The 15,072-nt window shown below is 50.7% G+C and overlaps 7 protein-coding genes across 7 annotated transcripts in view; 2 read left to right on the forward strand and 5 right to left on the reverse strand.

Moving 5' to 3' along the window:
- Positions 1-1,722, forward strand: BO80DRAFT_458486 (ammonium permease MEP2; the record flags this gene model as incomplete). The annotated part of the gene is made up of 6 exons (XM_025722282.1): positions 1-84; positions 148-212; positions 270-524; positions 580-1,254; positions 1,312-1,543; positions 1,597-1,722. The coding sequence occupies 6 exons, from the start codon at positions 1-3 to the stop codon at positions 1,720-1,722; spliced, it is 1,437 nt and encodes a 478-aa protein (XP_025571366.1).
- Positions 1,723-2,788: 1,066 nt separating this feature from the next.
- Positions 2,789-4,931, reverse strand: BO80DRAFT_390511 (tubulin beta chain). Its single transcript, XM_025717149.1, has 9 exons — positions 4,881-4,931; positions 4,727-4,750; positions 4,623-4,648; positions 4,472-4,513; positions 4,343-4,397; positions 3,817-4,272; positions 3,418-3,752; positions 3,004-3,363; positions 2,789-2,951 (listed from the first exon to the last, which is right to left on the reverse strand). Exons 1-9 carry the CDS (start codon positions 4,890-4,892, stop codon positions 2,918-2,920), a joined length of 1,344 nt encoding a protein of 447 aa, XP_025571367.1. The 5' UTR covers positions 4,893-4,931; the 3' UTR covers positions 2,789-2,917.
- Positions 4,932-5,394: 463 nt separating this feature from the next.
- BO80DRAFT_428553 (U2 snRNP complex subunit CUS2) lies at positions 5,395-7,142 on the reverse strand. The gene is made up of 5 exons (XM_025720277.1): positions 6,652-7,142; positions 6,182-6,579; positions 6,018-6,126; positions 5,808-5,963; positions 5,395-5,741 (listed from the first exon to the last, which is right to left on the reverse strand). Exons 1-5 carry the CDS (start codon positions 6,883-6,885, stop codon positions 5,529-5,531), a joined length of 1,110 nt encoding a protein of 369 aa, XP_025571368.1. The 5' UTR covers positions 6,886-7,142; the 3' UTR covers positions 5,395-5,528.
- A 757-nt stretch (positions 7,143-7,899) lies between these two features.
- Positions 7,900-9,300, reverse strand: BO80DRAFT_364960 (uncharacterized protein; the record flags this gene model as incomplete). The annotated part of the gene is made up of 3 exons (XM_025716174.1): positions 7,900-8,299; positions 8,363-8,949; positions 9,004-9,300. The coding sequence occupies 3 exons, from the start codon at positions 9,298-9,300 to the stop codon at positions 7,900-7,902; spliced, it is 1,284 nt and encodes a 427-aa protein (XP_025571369.1).
- Positions 9,301-9,943: 643 nt separating this feature from the next.
- BO80DRAFT_390520 (putative purine-cytosine permease) lies at positions 9,944-12,336 on the reverse strand. The gene is made up of 4 exons (XM_025717150.1): positions 11,544-12,336; positions 11,221-11,444; positions 10,406-11,168; positions 9,944-10,342 (listed from the first exon to the last, which is right to left on the reverse strand). The coding sequence occupies exons 1-4, from the start codon at positions 11,934-11,936 to the stop codon at positions 10,205-10,207; spliced, it is 1,518 nt and encodes a 505-aa protein (XP_025571370.1). The 5' UTR covers positions 11,937-12,336; the 3' UTR covers positions 9,944-10,204.
- A 1,253-nt stretch (positions 12,337-13,589) lies between these two features.
- On the reverse strand, positions 13,590-14,106 carry BO80DRAFT_200801 (uncharacterized protein). The gene has a single exon (XM_025714206.1). The coding sequence runs from the start codon at positions 14,068-14,070 to the stop codon at positions 13,750-13,752; it is 321 nt and encodes a 106-aa protein (XP_025571371.1). The 5' UTR covers positions 14,071-14,106; the 3' UTR covers positions 13,590-13,749.
- An 834-nt stretch (positions 14,107-14,940) lies between these two features.
- BO80DRAFT_415523 (Gfo/Idh/MocA family protein) overlaps positions 14,941-15,072 on the forward strand; it is a 1,498-nt gene continuing 1,366 nt past the window's right edge. The window contains exon 1 of the mRNA XM_025718144.1: positions 14,941-15,053. Within this exon, the coding sequence (XP_025571372.1) occupies positions 15,012-15,053 (42 nt within the window). The 5' untranslated portion in view covers positions 14,941-15,011. The remainder of the gene's footprint in view (positions 15,054-15,072) is intronic.

The following is a 15,072-nucleotide window of genomic DNA, read 5'->3' on the forward strand; positions in this document are numbered from 1 at the left end:
ATGGCAGAATACCCTGTCGCCTACAATGGCACCGGGGCAACCGGTGGTAACTCTCTGACGGAAGATCTGAATATTTACTACAGTGTATGATTCTCTTGATCGGTGATAGATGTTGTACCTGAACCAAGCCCCACTAACTGATCCCAGTCTGGAGATATCGCTTGGGTTATCACCTCTACTGCTCTGGTGTTGCTGATGATTCCTGGTGTCGGGTAGGCTACCACAGGTCAACCTCAGTGCTTAACAGGGCTTCTAGCTAACAGCAACAGCTTCTTCTACTCAGGACTTGCCCGTCGGAAATCCGCATTATCGCTAATATGGCTTTCAATCATGTCGGTTGGGGTGGTGTCCTTTCAGTGGTTCTTCTGGGGATACTCGCTGGCCTTCTCTCACACGGCTGGAAAGTATATTGGTGACTTGAACAACTTTGGAATGAAGGGTGTTTTGGCAGCACCATCGGTCGGCAGCTCCAAGGTCCCCGATATCCTCTTCGCTGTCTTCCAGGGAATGTTCGCGGCCATTACGTGAGCGAACCCGATCCAAAGCATTCATAGATCTGTCCGCTGATAATGGAGATAGTGTTGCCCTTGCAGTGGGTGCAGTTGCCGAGCGTGGTCGCATGCTGCCTTGCATGGTCTTTAGCTTTGTCTGGACCACCATCATCTACGATCCGCTTGCTTGTTGGACCTGGAACTCGTCGGGTTGGGTTTACCTGTTGGGAGGTCTCGACTTCGCTGGTGGTACCCCCGTTCACATCGCCTCCGGCTCCGCCGCATTGGCATACTCTCTCATGCTCGGAAAGCGTCGCGGACATGGCACCCATGAGCTCAATTATCGCCCTCACAACGTCACGCATGTGGTTATTGGTACTGTCTTCCTCTGGGTTGGATGGTTCGGATTCAATGCCGGCTCCGCCTTGGCTGCCAACCTGCGTGCTGTGATGGCGGCGGTTGTCACGAACTTGGCCGCGTCGGTGGGTGGTGTCACCTGGTGCATCATGGACTACAGACTGGAGAGAAAGTGGTCGACTGTCGGTTTCTGCTCTGGTGTGATTGCAGGTCTTGTTGCCATTACCCCGGGCTCAGGTTTTGTGACTCCATGGGCTGCCTTCATCTTCGGAGTCGTCGGTGCTGCTGCTTGCAACTACGCGACGAAGCTCAAGTACGTGCTTCGTGTCGACGACGCCCTGGATATCTTCGCTGTGCACGCCATTGGAGGTCTTGTGGGCAACCTCTTGACTGGACTTTTTGCTGCGTAAGACACCCCTATGCCCCAGTCCAAACTATACGAACTAACATCTCCCCTTTTTAGTGATTATATCGCCCACCTCGATGGTTCCACGACTATTGCCGGAGGTTGGATCAACCACCACTACATCCAGCTCGGCTACCAGCTGGCCGACTCCATTTCCGGCATGGCCTATTCATTCTTTGGCAGCTGCATCATCCTCTTCGTTATCAACCTGATCCCTGGTCTGCACCTGCGCATTCCCGAGGAGGAGGAAATTCTTGGTGTTGATGATGCCGAGATTGGCGAATTTGCCGTAAGTGCTTCTATAACCCTCATATAGAAGAACGTCCATCTAATCAGAAACAGTACGACTACGTCGAAATCACCCGCGACGTCATTGGCGGCACCACCCCCGAGGGTGGCGAGGAGTCTTCCAAGCGCACCATGACTCCTCCCAACGGCAACGAAGAGTCCGTAGAGACCAAGGCTTAATTATGAGTGGAAACTAGGAGTGACCGTCATTCATTCCTCCCACTACTCATTATATCCCATCACCAAAGCCACGACATCAACTACTTAATTCGTTTTCGATTCATTGATACCTATTTCATTTATTGTTACCAAATTTCGATGCCCTTATTATTTGTACATACTTTCCCTTCGTCTATCCCCATCTACTTATATATTCATTTCACATATATTCATCCTTATTCACTGTGGTTTGAACTTCTCATAAAAAGGTATGATTTTACACGGGTTCAAAGTTACATTACTACAGCCAATATCACTCTCCCTCCCCCCTTTCCTTCCCTCACTTGATTCCTCTCCTCTCAAACAACCCCCCCGGCGCACATACATTCGCATATACACACCATGTACTAATCCCATGATGCTCGACATCTTCTAAAATCTAGATACCCAACCTGTCTACTAATTTAACTTACAATGACCCCCCAAACAAGCCAACTAAGAACCAATAATACATACATACATCTATCATACACAAAGAAACAAAAAACCCCCGCAACCAACAACACATTCACACACCCAAACCTCTCCTATCATCAAATGATCTACTAAGTTACCTTTCCTCGCATGTAATGCCCAGAACCAAACTTCGTTGAGGCTTTCGTCCCGCACCATCCCCAGATTGAGCCATTTAGTCGAGTCAGCCATCTAGAATTCGTCAGAGAAAAGCTGGGTTCGTCCTTGGAGAGGTGAGACACCTCGTAGGGAATGGCTATTACGGGACGGAACCAGATGAGTTCCCAGCAGTAGTGGAATTGGTAAAACTATAGGTTGGACTATGTGTACGTTAGGTCATTGGTTCGGTTGCCATATAGCAGATCTCAGATACCTTTAATATGCTACTACGCGTCCGGCCTCTATAAGCTAGATTTGCCTTGTGACTGCTTACCTCGAATGGGCTTGGCTATTGGGCTTAGGATTACTCAGGATTCGACAGGAGCGATTGTACCCGTAAACTGCTTTTAAAACTATGTGCTATTGGGTTTAAAAGGTCCAGGCTGTGACAAGCCTAAGTAATTAAAAACAGGAAGGGAAATTAAGAGCGCTCAAACAAAATAATTCACTGACCCAGACCAGAAGGTCTAGGTCGAAGAGAATGTAGGCTTATCGGGGTATTACAGAGCTGGTCTCAATTCGCGTAACTGTCGACTTGAGACATTTACTCCTCAGGCTCAAGAACCTCCTCCTCACCGCTGCAAAGGGTCAGCAAGGAAACATGACTAACAGGAGGTGGGTGACACTTACTATTCCTCCTCACCCTCGGAGATCGAGGCGTCCTGGTACTGCTGGTACTCAGAGACAAGGTCGTTCATGTTGCTCTCAGCCTCAGTGAACTCCATCTCGTCCATACCCTCACCAGTGTACCAGTGCAAGAAAGCCTTACGACGGAACATAGCAGTGAACTGATCACCGACACGCTTGAAGAGCTCCTGGATGGAGGTGGAGTTACCGATGAAGGTGGAGGACATCTTGAGACCACGGGGAGGAATGGAGCACAGGGCGGTCTGGATGTTGTTGGGGATCCACTCGACGAAGTAGGTCTGGTTCTTGGACTGGATGTTGCGCATCTGGTCCTCAACCTCCTTCATAGAGACACGTCCACGGCTAAATACGTGTTAGTGGGCGCACATAGTATAAACGCGATATAGGGAAACTCACAAGATGGCGGAGCAGGTGAGGTAGCGGCCGTTGCGGAAGTCAGAGGCGGCCATCATGTTCTTGGGGTCGAACATCTGCTGGGTCAACTCGGGGACGGAGACGGCACGGAAGGAGTAGGCGCCACGGCTGGTCAGAGGAGCGAAGCCGACCATGAAGAAGTGGAGACGAGGGAAGGGAACCATGTTGACAGCCAGCTTGCGGAGGTCGGAGTTGAGCTGACCAGGGAAACGGAGGCAAGTGGTCACACCGGACATGACGGCGGAGACCAGGTGGTTCAGGTCACCGTAAGAGGGGTTGGACAGCTTGAGGGTGCGCATGCAGATGTCGTACAGAGCCTGTATTGTTCAATTCGTTAGTTCTCGAGCGCAATCCCCTACAAGACCGGCTCCCGAAACATACCTCGTTGTCGATACAGAAGGTCTCGTCGGAGTGCTCAACGAGCTGGTGGACGGAGAGGGTGGCGTTGTAAGGCTCAACAACGGTGTCGGAGACCTTGGGGGAGGGAACGACGGAGAAGGTGGCCATCATACGGTCGGGGAACTCCTCACGGATCTTGGAGATCAGGAGAGTACCCATACCGGCACCGGTACCACCACCGAGGGAGTGGGTGATCTGGAAACCCTGGAGGCAGTCGCAAGCCTCGGCCTCACGGCGGACGACATCGACAACCTGGTCGACCAACTCGGCACCCTCAGTGTAGTGACCCTTGGCCCAGTTGTTACCAGCACCGGACTGGCCGAAGACGAAGTTGTCGGGGCGGAAAAGCTGGCCGAAAGGACCGGCACGGACGGCGTCCATGGTACCGGGCTCAAGGTCGACAAGGACAGCACGGGGAACATACTTGTTGCCGCTAGCCTGGTGAAGGGGTCAGAAATTGGGACACCACATGTACACGTGGTACACCCAGGGGCTGGTTGATACCCACCTCGTTGAAGTAGACGTTCATGCGCTCCAGCTGGAGATCGGAGGTACCATTGTAACTATCCTCCATGTCAGGAGACCTGACTCGTTCCTCATGTGGATCGATTGAGAGCTGTGAAGAGGGTGTACTTACACACCAGCGCCATCGAGGCCGTGCTCACCAGAGATGGTCTGCCTGTTGATTTGTTAGATTAATCCTTGAGTGAGAGTATCAATGGGTATCTAGCCTCATGCTTGGAAAGCCTGAGAGATCCCATCCCAAGTCCAGTGACGGTGAGACATACCAGAAAGCAGCACCAATTTGGTTACCCTATTCGCCATCGTTGTTTAGCCGCTGGACACCAAGCATGACACTTGGACAACAATCCCAAGACATGGTCGCACTTACACACTGGCCGGTTTGGAGGTGAACCTATGAAGTCAAGCAGACATGCAGTTAGCAAAATTGAGTTGGTCAGAGAACCGGTGGGGTCCCATCAGGAGAGATGCCAGCCAACGAAGACGCGTCTCCTGAGGGGACCAGGGGAGCGGGAACAACATACAATCTCACGCATTGTGGCGGGGATAGAGATAGGGTTGACGGGGAAAAAAAGGTGAGTGAGAGGAAGCCGGGGGGGGGGATGGATCGAAGTTGTTGGGAGGAGACTGGGGAAGACAGTCGACTGGAGTAGGAGAAGGGGGGAGCGAGGAGGGAGGAGAAAACGAGGACTGGGAGGAAGTTAGTTTGGCCGAGTGGAGAGTTGGGTAGAAGGAGAGCGGTGAAGCGGGAGGCCAACAACGCCAACGTTGTGCGGGCGCCGTCGGGATCAACAACAAAGCCAACAAACACGGGCTTTTGGGCAGGTAAATAGGGGCTCCGCCCAATCCGGTTTGGCGCCGTCACGGGATGTTCCCTACGAGCCACTGACAAACCCGCCGGTCCCTCCAGTCCTCCCTGTGGGTTGGTTGGGTTACCTTCTTGTCCGCACGCGAACCAGACTTGCAGGTGGCCTGACGACAACTGCTTCCGGTACCTACATAAACAATGGAAGGCATCGGGATTAGGATGAGGAGCGTCGAATCCATGTAACACCCGTCCGCTATAATACATAAGACATATCTACATCCACGGGATCCTCCGAAATGATCAACCAACCTCAGATATTACGCTTATCCAGCAGATCCGCCAATGGTTACAGCAACCAACCCTCTCACTTGGCCGTATTCTCGACCGTGTGAGAGCTTTCCAACCACGTGCCAAACTCATCCAACCGCTGCTCCTCTTCTTCGTCGGAAGCATCCAGTCCTCTCTCGGCCAGATCTTCCAGCGCCGCGCGCTTCTCATTGGTCTTCTTAAATCTCTCACTGCCATCCGCAATATATGCATCGACACGGGTGCCAGCGAAGAACCGCCCATCCATCATCTAGACAGCCACACTTTAGTACGGAACTATTCCTCCAAACCAACGTTCGGCCGTGGTTCAGCTTACCTTGACACACTTCCTGGCCGGCTCGGGGTCAGAAAAGCGAACGCTCACCACTCCCTCGGGTTCCTTATCGTATAGGACCACATTGGTCACCTCTCCCAGCTTGGAGCACTCGTCACGAATATCTTCCTTGATATCGAGAATAGCCGCGGGATCCTCCTGCATGATACGTCAGCTTCCCTGACAGCTAGTCGTAGATCAGAAAGTGCCCACCTCCAATTCCTTCAACGTGAACATATGTTTCAAGATGACAACCTTGTCAAAACGGGAAGTCGTCTCCGCCATAGCCGACGGATCATCATCATCCCAGTCAGCGAGTTTGCTACCAATGCCCATTAGCGAAGCCCAACGCCCCAACCGAGTAGATTTCCCCATACCTGTTCAGCTTCTGAGTCCGCCGCATAATCTTCTTCTTGTCCCTCATGCTGGTCTTGGTCGGTGCCTCTTGCTGGCTCTTGAACGAAAAGTCCGCATGCTGCACACGCATGGGCCCTTGCGGTCCTGTTACTCCAAGCCTGAAGTCCGAATCATCCAGCATCTGTATCGCGAGATTGACGGATTCGGGTCGGAAATACACGACGAGAGCTTCGCCCTTGAACTTGCCGTTGTCATCGGTGTACATCTTGATGCGCGGCTTGCCGCTGTCAATTTCCTCAGCGATCACGCCGCATTTCGAAAAGACATCCCGAATTTCTTCAAAGTCCGCATTCAGAGGAATCGATGTCACGAAGATGGCCGTATTGACGCGCTGTTTCTTAGGCTTTTGTCCGTTGCCCTGTGCGATTCGAATCGCTTTAGTCCAATGCTGACCGTGAGGATGAAGAAACATAGGAGCTACTAGACTAACCTCATCGGCGGTTTCTTGCTTGCGCTTCTTCCTCAGCTGCGATGCCGTGACCTGTTCATCCTCATCCACACCCTGGACTCTATATGCTTCTTGCTGCTGTTGTAGCAAGTCTTCATCGACCTGGAGGCACCCCGGGCGCGCAAGCGGCGCCAACCAAGCAATCAGTGTCACGAACCAATCAATATCCCTGCGAGAATAGACATTCCTGTCTACTTGCAACAGAAGAAGGTTCATAGGTATAATGTTGCATGGTCGTAAAAGAGAAACGGGAAACGAGGGGGAAGAGAGCAGGAAATGCAGGACTTCAACAGCTGGAAAACGCAGTAGGGATCACCCAGCTGGAGAAAGAGCGCGCACACACCGTCGGAATCCATCGCTTTAACACCGTATCGTAAACGTACTCCTGCCCATCCTCTGTTTCTAGGATAAACTTGTTGTCCAATTTCGAGAAGGAGATTCGGGGGTCGCTGTCGAATTCCGCCGGATCCTGAGGGAAGCTGCCGAAGGGGGAAAAGTTGGAGGCGTCCTCGTGAGGGCCGGGCGACGCCATTATCAAGCACTATACGATGGAAGCGCGACAACAATTGGATTCAAAATAGACTATTTACCAAGATGGGAGAGGTTTGCCCGGACGAAATTAATTTCAGCTGAGCCGGATTTGCGGGGAGAGGTCGGTTTATGTAAGCGCGACGGCCATTCACGTCATGGGCGCGCTTAGTGACCAGCTGACGATCTCGCAACAAAGGCTTCGATAGGCGGGTCCAGCGCGCTTATATTGTGGAGCATGGCAGTAGCTTTCTTGTCTACACAAATGTTTCCTGTCCGTATCTGGTGTTATCTACCTATGGGCCATGATCCGGAGATTTTCGCTATGTGGATAGTGAATGCACGGCCTTCGCCTTCCATTACTCACGGTTCTATGTGGGAAAGATCCCGACTTCTCGACCAAGGCCAAGACACAAAACAGAGACACTCCAAGACAAACAGCGGCAGGCAGCCATCCTCCTGCGAGGATAAATGACTTGTCTTTCTCAAAATAGTTGACAAAATAGGCTACTGGAATCTGTGAAATGCTTGAGGCTGCAATGTTCGAGAGCTTTATCCCACCTGAATCTTGTCTGCAGCATCTCACGGCCATCCAGCCACTCAAAATTTGGACACGTCGCAGGACACCCTAACGAGATGTCTCAGACTTTGTTCAAGACAGCGCTCATCGCATAATGCTAGTTCTTGCCTCATGCGCAGCACTCAAAGAAAAGGACACTGACCCCGTCGGGTGATCTCCAACTCTCTCATGATATCCTCCATACCCCGACGGCCCTTGCCTTCGAAATACTTAGGGCCGACATCAGGGGTATAATATCCTTGCGGATAATACTTGGTACCTTCGTCTCCCGGTAAAGGTCGACCAAGCGCCCAAGTCAGCCAAGCAACTGGGCCCCAGCGGTTCCGGAAAGTAGGCTTCACATAGTAGGGTGCTGCATCCCAGTTGACCATAAAGATGCGACCATTCTCATCTACTTCCTCGGTATAGCTGGTATACCGCAGAAAGTATGGACGGGGAAGTGCCAGGTACCGCATGGCGAACCGACGAGCGGATAACAAGAACGAGAATAACATAGCTTGAAACGTTGGGGGAGCGTCAAACCTAGAATGCCAATGAGCGGTTAGTCTAGAATGTGCAGGTTTGCAATCGCTCAGTGTCACTTACAGCATGGCTTTCCGCAGACGATCGTCCATCATAAACGTAACAAAGTTCAACCCGATGTTTTGTAGAGGCTTCGGAACCATATACAGCAACATCGCAATTGTCTGGTCGGCAATCTCGCGATTCTTCACATTGGGTACCATGCAACGAGCCTCATAATCTTCGCTCCAGGTCCTGACTTCCTCCAGCCATTGGAGGCCATCGCGAAATCCTGTCTTGCCTGACGGGAGAGCATCATAACTAATGTCTAGACTATCGCCTAGGCTTTTAAAGAAGGTACCAATGGCACACTTCTCAAGGTCACTCAGGTTCCGCCACTCATACTTCTCGACGAATTCGATCGGTTGAGTAGCAAAGAGGCCAAGTGTGTACAGCATGTCATCTTCTAGAATTTTGCCGGAAGCACGATAGCTGCTGTGGATCCAGCGCGTGCGTGCAATAGAAGCACAGGCACGGCTGGAGGTTGGTGCGTGGCCTATGAATTCCTGGACTAAGGCGACGGTATCAGCGTAGCGCTTCAGGGCTGTCTCAGGGTTAGAGAACTGGGTCGTGTTTGTGAGCGTCCTGGAGATAGTCGGGATGCCATAAGTCTGGCCAATGGTACGTAAGCATATGAAAGACTACATTAAGGACTTGTTTCATACCCGGAAGAGAGCAAATTGGAGAGACTTGAGGTAGAAAAAGGGAAATTCCAGCCGAACCAGTGCTTTCTGTATCGCGCAGGCGTCATCGTCGGTCATACGAGAGAAGGACTCCCGAGTGGGATAGTGGTATTTCTGGCGCAGCCACCGTGCATGGCGAAATCGAAGCAGGGATACGAGAATCAAATATGCCGGAAGTAACAAGCAAAGATAGGTGACAATTCGCTGAGACCCCCGGGGGGCCTGAAGGTCTGGGACATACCCTAGCCCGCTCGGAGCGCGTAGGGTGCTATTCTCCATAGCTTTTTATTGGTGCTTACTCAACTCCTCTGTTTAGTTAGTAGAGGGTAAGCAGCCGGGTAACTTCTAGGCTCAGCGATGGTGGAAGAGATGGTGATGGTTTGCAACACAGCTGCATCACATGGCAAGGGGTGGCTGGTGCAATTCGACCCCTCAGTTAAATCCGCCGCATTAGTAATAGACGCGAATTAGACAAAAAAGCAATTATGCTCCGTCTGTAACCTACCAGTGAGCCCAGATCTCGAAGAACGATTTAAGTAGCTTAGTTCTAGGAGGATTGCTCGGAGAAGAGTCGGGCACTCGTAACTTTGTATAGTTTGGGTTTCGTATCTAGTTACGGTTCCAGGGTCACGGGGACCAGTCCCTTATTCCTCCCCCCGGCTGGCTTTTCTCCCCCTCACTCCCTTTACTAGTACCATGGTTCAGCAGTCCCAGGCCTGCTCAATCTTGACAGGCCTGATCCGGTCAGTTATTTTGTGCTACATGATTGCCCATCATACTCAGGGTCACATGTACCCACCCTTCACTCATCGAGCCAGACATGGTCCTGATCGTCCAATGCCAATCGAACAAAGAGAATCGGTGACCATTTCCTTGTAAGGCTCCTACTTAAGTCAGTCATACATTTGGTTGATCCGTTCGACTCATGGGAATCTGATTCATTGAACTGATATAGCAAGCACTAAACAAGAACCGAGCCATGGCACTGCACCAGATTGGGAAAACGACTGAAAGGACAACTATCTACCCGTAGTTCTATTCACACAGAGCAAGCAGACAGCCAATCCGCTTAACAACGACACGATTGAGTCATATATAGCCAGTCAGAAGAGCCAAAACCGCCGGGATTTCGTCATCCACGCTGCCTAGGATGATACTCTCCCCCAGTTGGCAAAAATACCGCTCAACGGCCAATTAATCTTAGCTCCAACAATCTGAGTGGCGGGAAAGCGATGGCTGTGAAGCACAACCCCAGCCAGATGCCTAGATCACACCCTCCCGAAACCGCCCTGGCAACTGGGCCTGTATAATAGGCCTGATCCTATTAGGAAAAGATACATGGTCAGCATCTGTTGTGTAACAAGCATATGGCGGGGCTGCGTACCATGCCAATGATGGCTCCTACCCAACCGATCAGAAAGGCTATGCTAGCTGCAACTCCCATGGGGAGTTTCAGCCAATTGTTCCAGAAGGACCAGTCGTAACCTTGGCCCCGGTTGAAGAGTACGTCTTGTTCCACCACAACGGTGAACCAGATGATGACCCAGTATCCAATGAGCGGCATGAAATTCTTGGAGATATCATACAGCGAGTTCCGCCCTCCGATGGCACATGCTGTGTAGATCAAAGTGCTGATACTTGTGAAGACAGGACGTGGAACTCTAAGCCATACATTCCCGAGCATCTGGAAGTTCAACCCCGTCGAGTAGGAGCTCGGTGCGTTGTTGGACACAATGGTCAAGACGTTGATGAAGGCGCACAGCTTCCCAAGGGGACCAAGCCGGTCATAGCCGGCCATCAGCAGACTCCCCGGCGTGCCGTCATAGAGAGAAGCCCATCGGGGGGTAATTGCGACCCCGCTGCCGAGGCCAACCCCAAGAAGAAGCGTGATGGCTATTGAAATGCTTATTCCGATCGTGGTCACGGTCCATACCTTCCATCGCTTGATCTCAGGAGAGTAGTAAACGTGGTAATCGGCAGCTACTGGGATCCACGACAAGGGAATGGATAAACACAGTGAGAAGAATGTCAGACGCTTCGCGTTGAGCTGATTGGAAGGGCCAATGGATGGGCTGTGAAAATCAAATTGCGGCCCGGCCGAGCCAGTGAGCAGGCAGAAGACTAATGTTTGGGGAAACCAGGCATATCTACCACCAGTGGTCAGCAATAAAGTTCTGATCGAAGAGCGGCAACTCATACCTCTCATAGAACTGGAAGATCTGCATTCCAAATGTAGCCATAACCCAAGTCACCAACGCGACGATGACGATGCCAACGATGACAGATACTGCCCCTCCTGATAGCTTGGAAAGCAACTGACCTCCTACTGTGGCACTCATCATGCCGGTGCCCAAGTTGGTTAACACATTCAGTATACAGCAGACCTTACTGGGATAGTATCCCATGAAATACCGGGCCACAATCTATGCAAGAGATGTGAGCCATTATTTCTCGTGTGTTAACAGTGAGTTGCAGGCCAGGGATATGGTAAAGAGGGATATGAATAGCAGAAATGGGCATACCAGTGTGCGGTTCCCGCTTCTAGGGCCCCAGGTACTCATATAACCGACTCCGATACCTCCTAGGAGTGTTCCGAAGATCGCACACAGGGCAGCGTCGGCGAAGCTTAGCTTCATGACCAACGTTCCTAAGGATCCGGTCACAATATTGTTGATCGCCATGCCCATGCTGAACCACGTGAGCAGCATTCGGAAAGAGGTCGAGCTCGTGTTCTTCAGTCGTTCTTCAAGAGACACGGGCTCTATCCCACGGGTCTCTAAGCCTTTGATGTTCTTCGTCCATCGTTCATATCTCGACCCACGCGATGGGAGTGGAGTTCCGGGGGTATCTTGCCGTTCATCTGTCACGCTCCGCAAAGAAGGAGATCTTTGGATTTTCTCGAGGTCGGCTTCCATACTGGTCGAGAGGCTGCGTGTGCGATCTGCAACAACTGGATGGTATGACCAGCTGGGCAGGAATCAGCCTATAAATGGACGAATTTCAGAGTCAGTCGCCTCACCGGCATATACGGGCAGGAAAGGAGCCGGAAGGTGAGGATTCCAGTGAAGCGACCACTTGTTACTCGGTGATACTGCACTGACATCACCTTGTTTTCCCCAGCGTGACACCCGCGCTGCTCTGAGGATGGCATTCCACAACCGAAGAACACTAAATCGGGCCCTACCGATCCTAGGCTTGATTGGAAGGGGTACTTGCACTTGTCCGGGCTAGTAGCACAAAGCTACAACCCCGGAAGAGAGGGGGTTGGTATCCGGATAATGGCCGGGAGACACCCGATTCCTCCGGATCTCTGCGTTGATAATGTCACTTGAGAGAAATTTCATTGCCTTTGCAAAGACGGCTAATATGCCTTTTGTCCAGGCAGTCATGTGCGTGTTCGCATACCAGAGATACTGCCGTATTAAGCTCTGCGATACATTCCTCCGGCATGCACCAACCATGCAAGGAGAGGAAATGCTGCTCAGGGAACAATCCTGATTCCTAACCAGGTCAAGTCCATGTGGTGCGGGGGATTACACGTACAGAAACAAGGTCGGGTATGAGATGAACTCATGGACTGGGTGGCCTCCCTTGGTCTTGCTTCCTTTCTACAGAGTGTCATCAACATTGGAAGAACAAGGGAGTAGGCTGTATCTTGTGATGGCATGACTGCACAGACCGAATGTCCATCTTGATTCATTCGAAGGGATTACGTGTCCGAACGAAGCCTACCGGCGACTCCTTGATGGAGCCCGCTACATGCCTACAAACCACGAGCGAACCGAGCTGCCTTGTTGGGAGTGACTACCTAGCAGGTGACTTGATGAATGGCAGCAGCCTTGTAACCGAGATCGATGTATTCCCAGTGTGTCCTGTTGAATAAGCGCTATTGCAGGTGCTGTAGGATTCACGGTCCGCCTCAAATTACAGAGTGACTAGCACGACGTAAAAGTGACTCGCCCTGTTTCTGATCCTAATAAATTGCGTAGTTACCACTTGTACCCTCAGTAAATCTTCCATCATTGCTATCTCAACATCATCAGCTCGGATTCTTGCCAGCATCGATCCTAAACTAGCTTATCGATCAAAGCCGAAACTAGTTGGACTATAAGGAATCTCAGAGATTATATCTACATTACCATCCTCAATTATACATCCTGTCCCAAAGGCACACAATACTCTACCACAAGCAATATTCTGCACTGTTCAACTACTCGAGCAGTCCAGTTCTTATCAAGCTTACAAAAAGTATCGATTACCCAAGACAGCCCATCATATCACTATACCCATTTCGCCTCAAGCCTCAAGGGTATTCGAATCCAAAGAACTCCATCGAAGATCGACTATATACCTCGGAGAAATTGCTCAGAATGATGGCCCTTGCTGCATGCATAAACCACTACTACTGGACGGTACATCTCGACAATAAGGTTTCCACCTAGAGTCAGCGTTCAACGCCCTCAAGAGTGGCCCTAATCCACGACTCACCGAAAATCATCTCAAATATCCTAAGAGGTACTTGTTGACGGTGCCCGTCTTCCTCAGCCTAACAATACGGCTCGACCACAGAGATGTCATGTGTTTCTGGCCGCTGATCTGTCTTGAACTCTGTCAGAACCGATCTCAATTCAAGGTATTATTCTGGAATTTAGGTGCTCCTTGCTATTTAATCAGAACTAGTCCTTCTGATGAAATTGGAACCAATTCCTACGCTATGTCTACGAAGAGTCATTGAAAGCAGCCACTGAGCAACGGTTTCGATACGTTTAATTTCTCGGACAGATAAGCTATTGTCAAAGGCCAATGATGTATCGAAGGGTGATCCAACAAATGCCTAGCCGTGCTTCTAGCGGCTCGGGACAACAATCCTAGAAGACCTAGGGCATGAGTTTCACCAACAGTTCTCTCGATCGAAAACACTGTACAAATATAGATACAGAGATAATCCGTGTCCTGGATGTACACGATAACAGACGCAATACACGACAAAAACACAAGCCTCATTGGCTCGAGACAAATTAAACAGTCGACCATGTCTGGTTCATACATGAAACCCTAAGATGGGACACTAGACAAGGAATCGAAAACATCCCGCATCAATCTCACTCAGCGTCTCGCGTTACTTTCTTTGTCAGGATTAAACCAACGTCCGCTTTTAATTGGCATACGAGCCAATCTACGCATTATGCACCCTACTGGGATTTCTTCAATCTTGAACTCCACATACAAGACCACAAGCTAGTTTCTAAACAGCTTTCATGCCGGTTATTCATCTCAAGGAGGATACGGCCCTTCAGATCGGATATTGAACAAGTGGACTGATTCTATAATCTCATCTGGCTTTCTATACGCAGTGGCACATCTTTGGATTGTTCACTGTGGCGTTAGCATACCATTACACGGAGAAGATTGTTTATGGCATGGATGCTACGCTTGTGCGCCTCAGGGGTTTTCTTTTCTGGGAGGGTTATCTCTGTGGGGCAGGTATAGCTGCTCTGCGCTGTGGATTGCTGAGATGGTGAGAGTATCTTGTGCGAGAGGATTGGGAGAGGAGAAGGTGGCTGGTGCCGCCAATGCGAGTTTTAGGATACCACGGTGGGTAGATAAGTCTTGGCTGTTATGTTGTAGACGATTGGTAGCCTGATTGCAATGAAAGCAAGATATGTGTGCGATGTTATTATGAATTATACTGCACCTGCGGGGGAATATGGAGCCATTTCATAAGGTGAATTGATGGTTAGGTCAATCTATTCGTAGATACATATAATAAAATTTCAGAAGTAGACCTCCTATATGAAGGTCAAATTTGTAGTGTTAAACAGTGCTTCACCCCAATAAGTGGGATGGATGATACCCCGCACCCGAAATCACTAGCTTCCGCGGGGCATGATGCAATGCCTGGAACGGACAACCTCTGTGATCATTCTCGACCTGACTTCTCTTCAACAAAGCACACAGATCATTGAACACCAGAGAACCCGACAAACACAATGTCTTCACCCAAACTAGGCATCGGCATCATCGGCGCAGGCGTAAGTCACCACCACCCCC

The sequence above is a fragment of the Aspergillus ibericus genome (genome assembly GCF_003184845.1).
Source record: "Aspergillus ibericus CBS 121593 unplaced genomic scaffold BO80scaffold_49, whole genome shotgun sequence".
Lineage (NCBI taxonomy): Eukaryota > Fungi > Ascomycota > Eurotiomycetes > Eurotiales > Aspergillaceae > Aspergillus > Aspergillus ibericus.

What these genes read in the sequence shown, in the direction of transcription:
- BO80DRAFT_390511 (XM_025717149.1), bottom strand. An exon ending in CAAATTGGTGCTGCTTTCTG is followed by an intron (nt 4,514 to 4,622) that starts GTATGTCTCACC and finishes ACAAATCAACAG; the next exon opens with GCAGACCATCTCTGGTGAGC. An exon ending in TGAACGTCTACTTCAACGAG is followed by an intron (nt 4,273 to 4,342) that starts GTGGGTATCAAC and finishes CCCCTTCACCAG; the next exon opens with GCTAGCGGCAACAAGTATGT.
- BO80DRAFT_428553 (XM_025720277.1), bottom strand. Translation starts at nt 6,885, where the DNA reads ATGAACCTTCTTCTGTTGCAAGTAGACAGGAATGTCTATTCTCGCAGG. An exon ending in CGGACTCAGAAGCTGAACAG is followed by an intron (nt 6,127 to 6,181) that starts GTATGGGGAAAT and finishes GGGCATTGGTAG; the next exon opens with CAAACTCGCTGACTGGGATG. An exon ending in CGGCCAGGAAGTGTGTCAAG is followed by an intron (nt 5,742 to 5,807) that starts GTAAGCTGAACC and finishes GTGGCTGTCTAG; the next exon opens with ATGATGGATGGGCGGTTCTT.
- BO80DRAFT_390520 (XM_025717150.1), bottom strand. Translation starts at nt 11,936, where the DNA reads ATGGAAGCCGACCTCGAGAAAATCCAAAGATCTCCTTCTTTGCGGAGC. An exon ending in GAAGCGGGAACCGCACACTG is followed by an intron (nt 11,445 to 11,543) that starts GTATGCCCATTT and finishes TCTCTTGCATAG; the next exon opens with ATTGTGGCCCGGTATTTCAT. An exon ending in ATCTTCCAGTTCTATGAGAG is followed by an intron (nt 11,169 to 11,220) that starts GTATGAGTTGCC and finishes CACTGGTGGTAG; the next exon opens with ATATGCCTGGTTTCCCCAAA.
- BO80DRAFT_200801 (XM_025714206.1), bottom strand. Translation starts at nt 14,070, where the DNA reads ATGTATGAACCAGACATGGTCGACTGTTTAATTTGTCTCGAGCCAATG.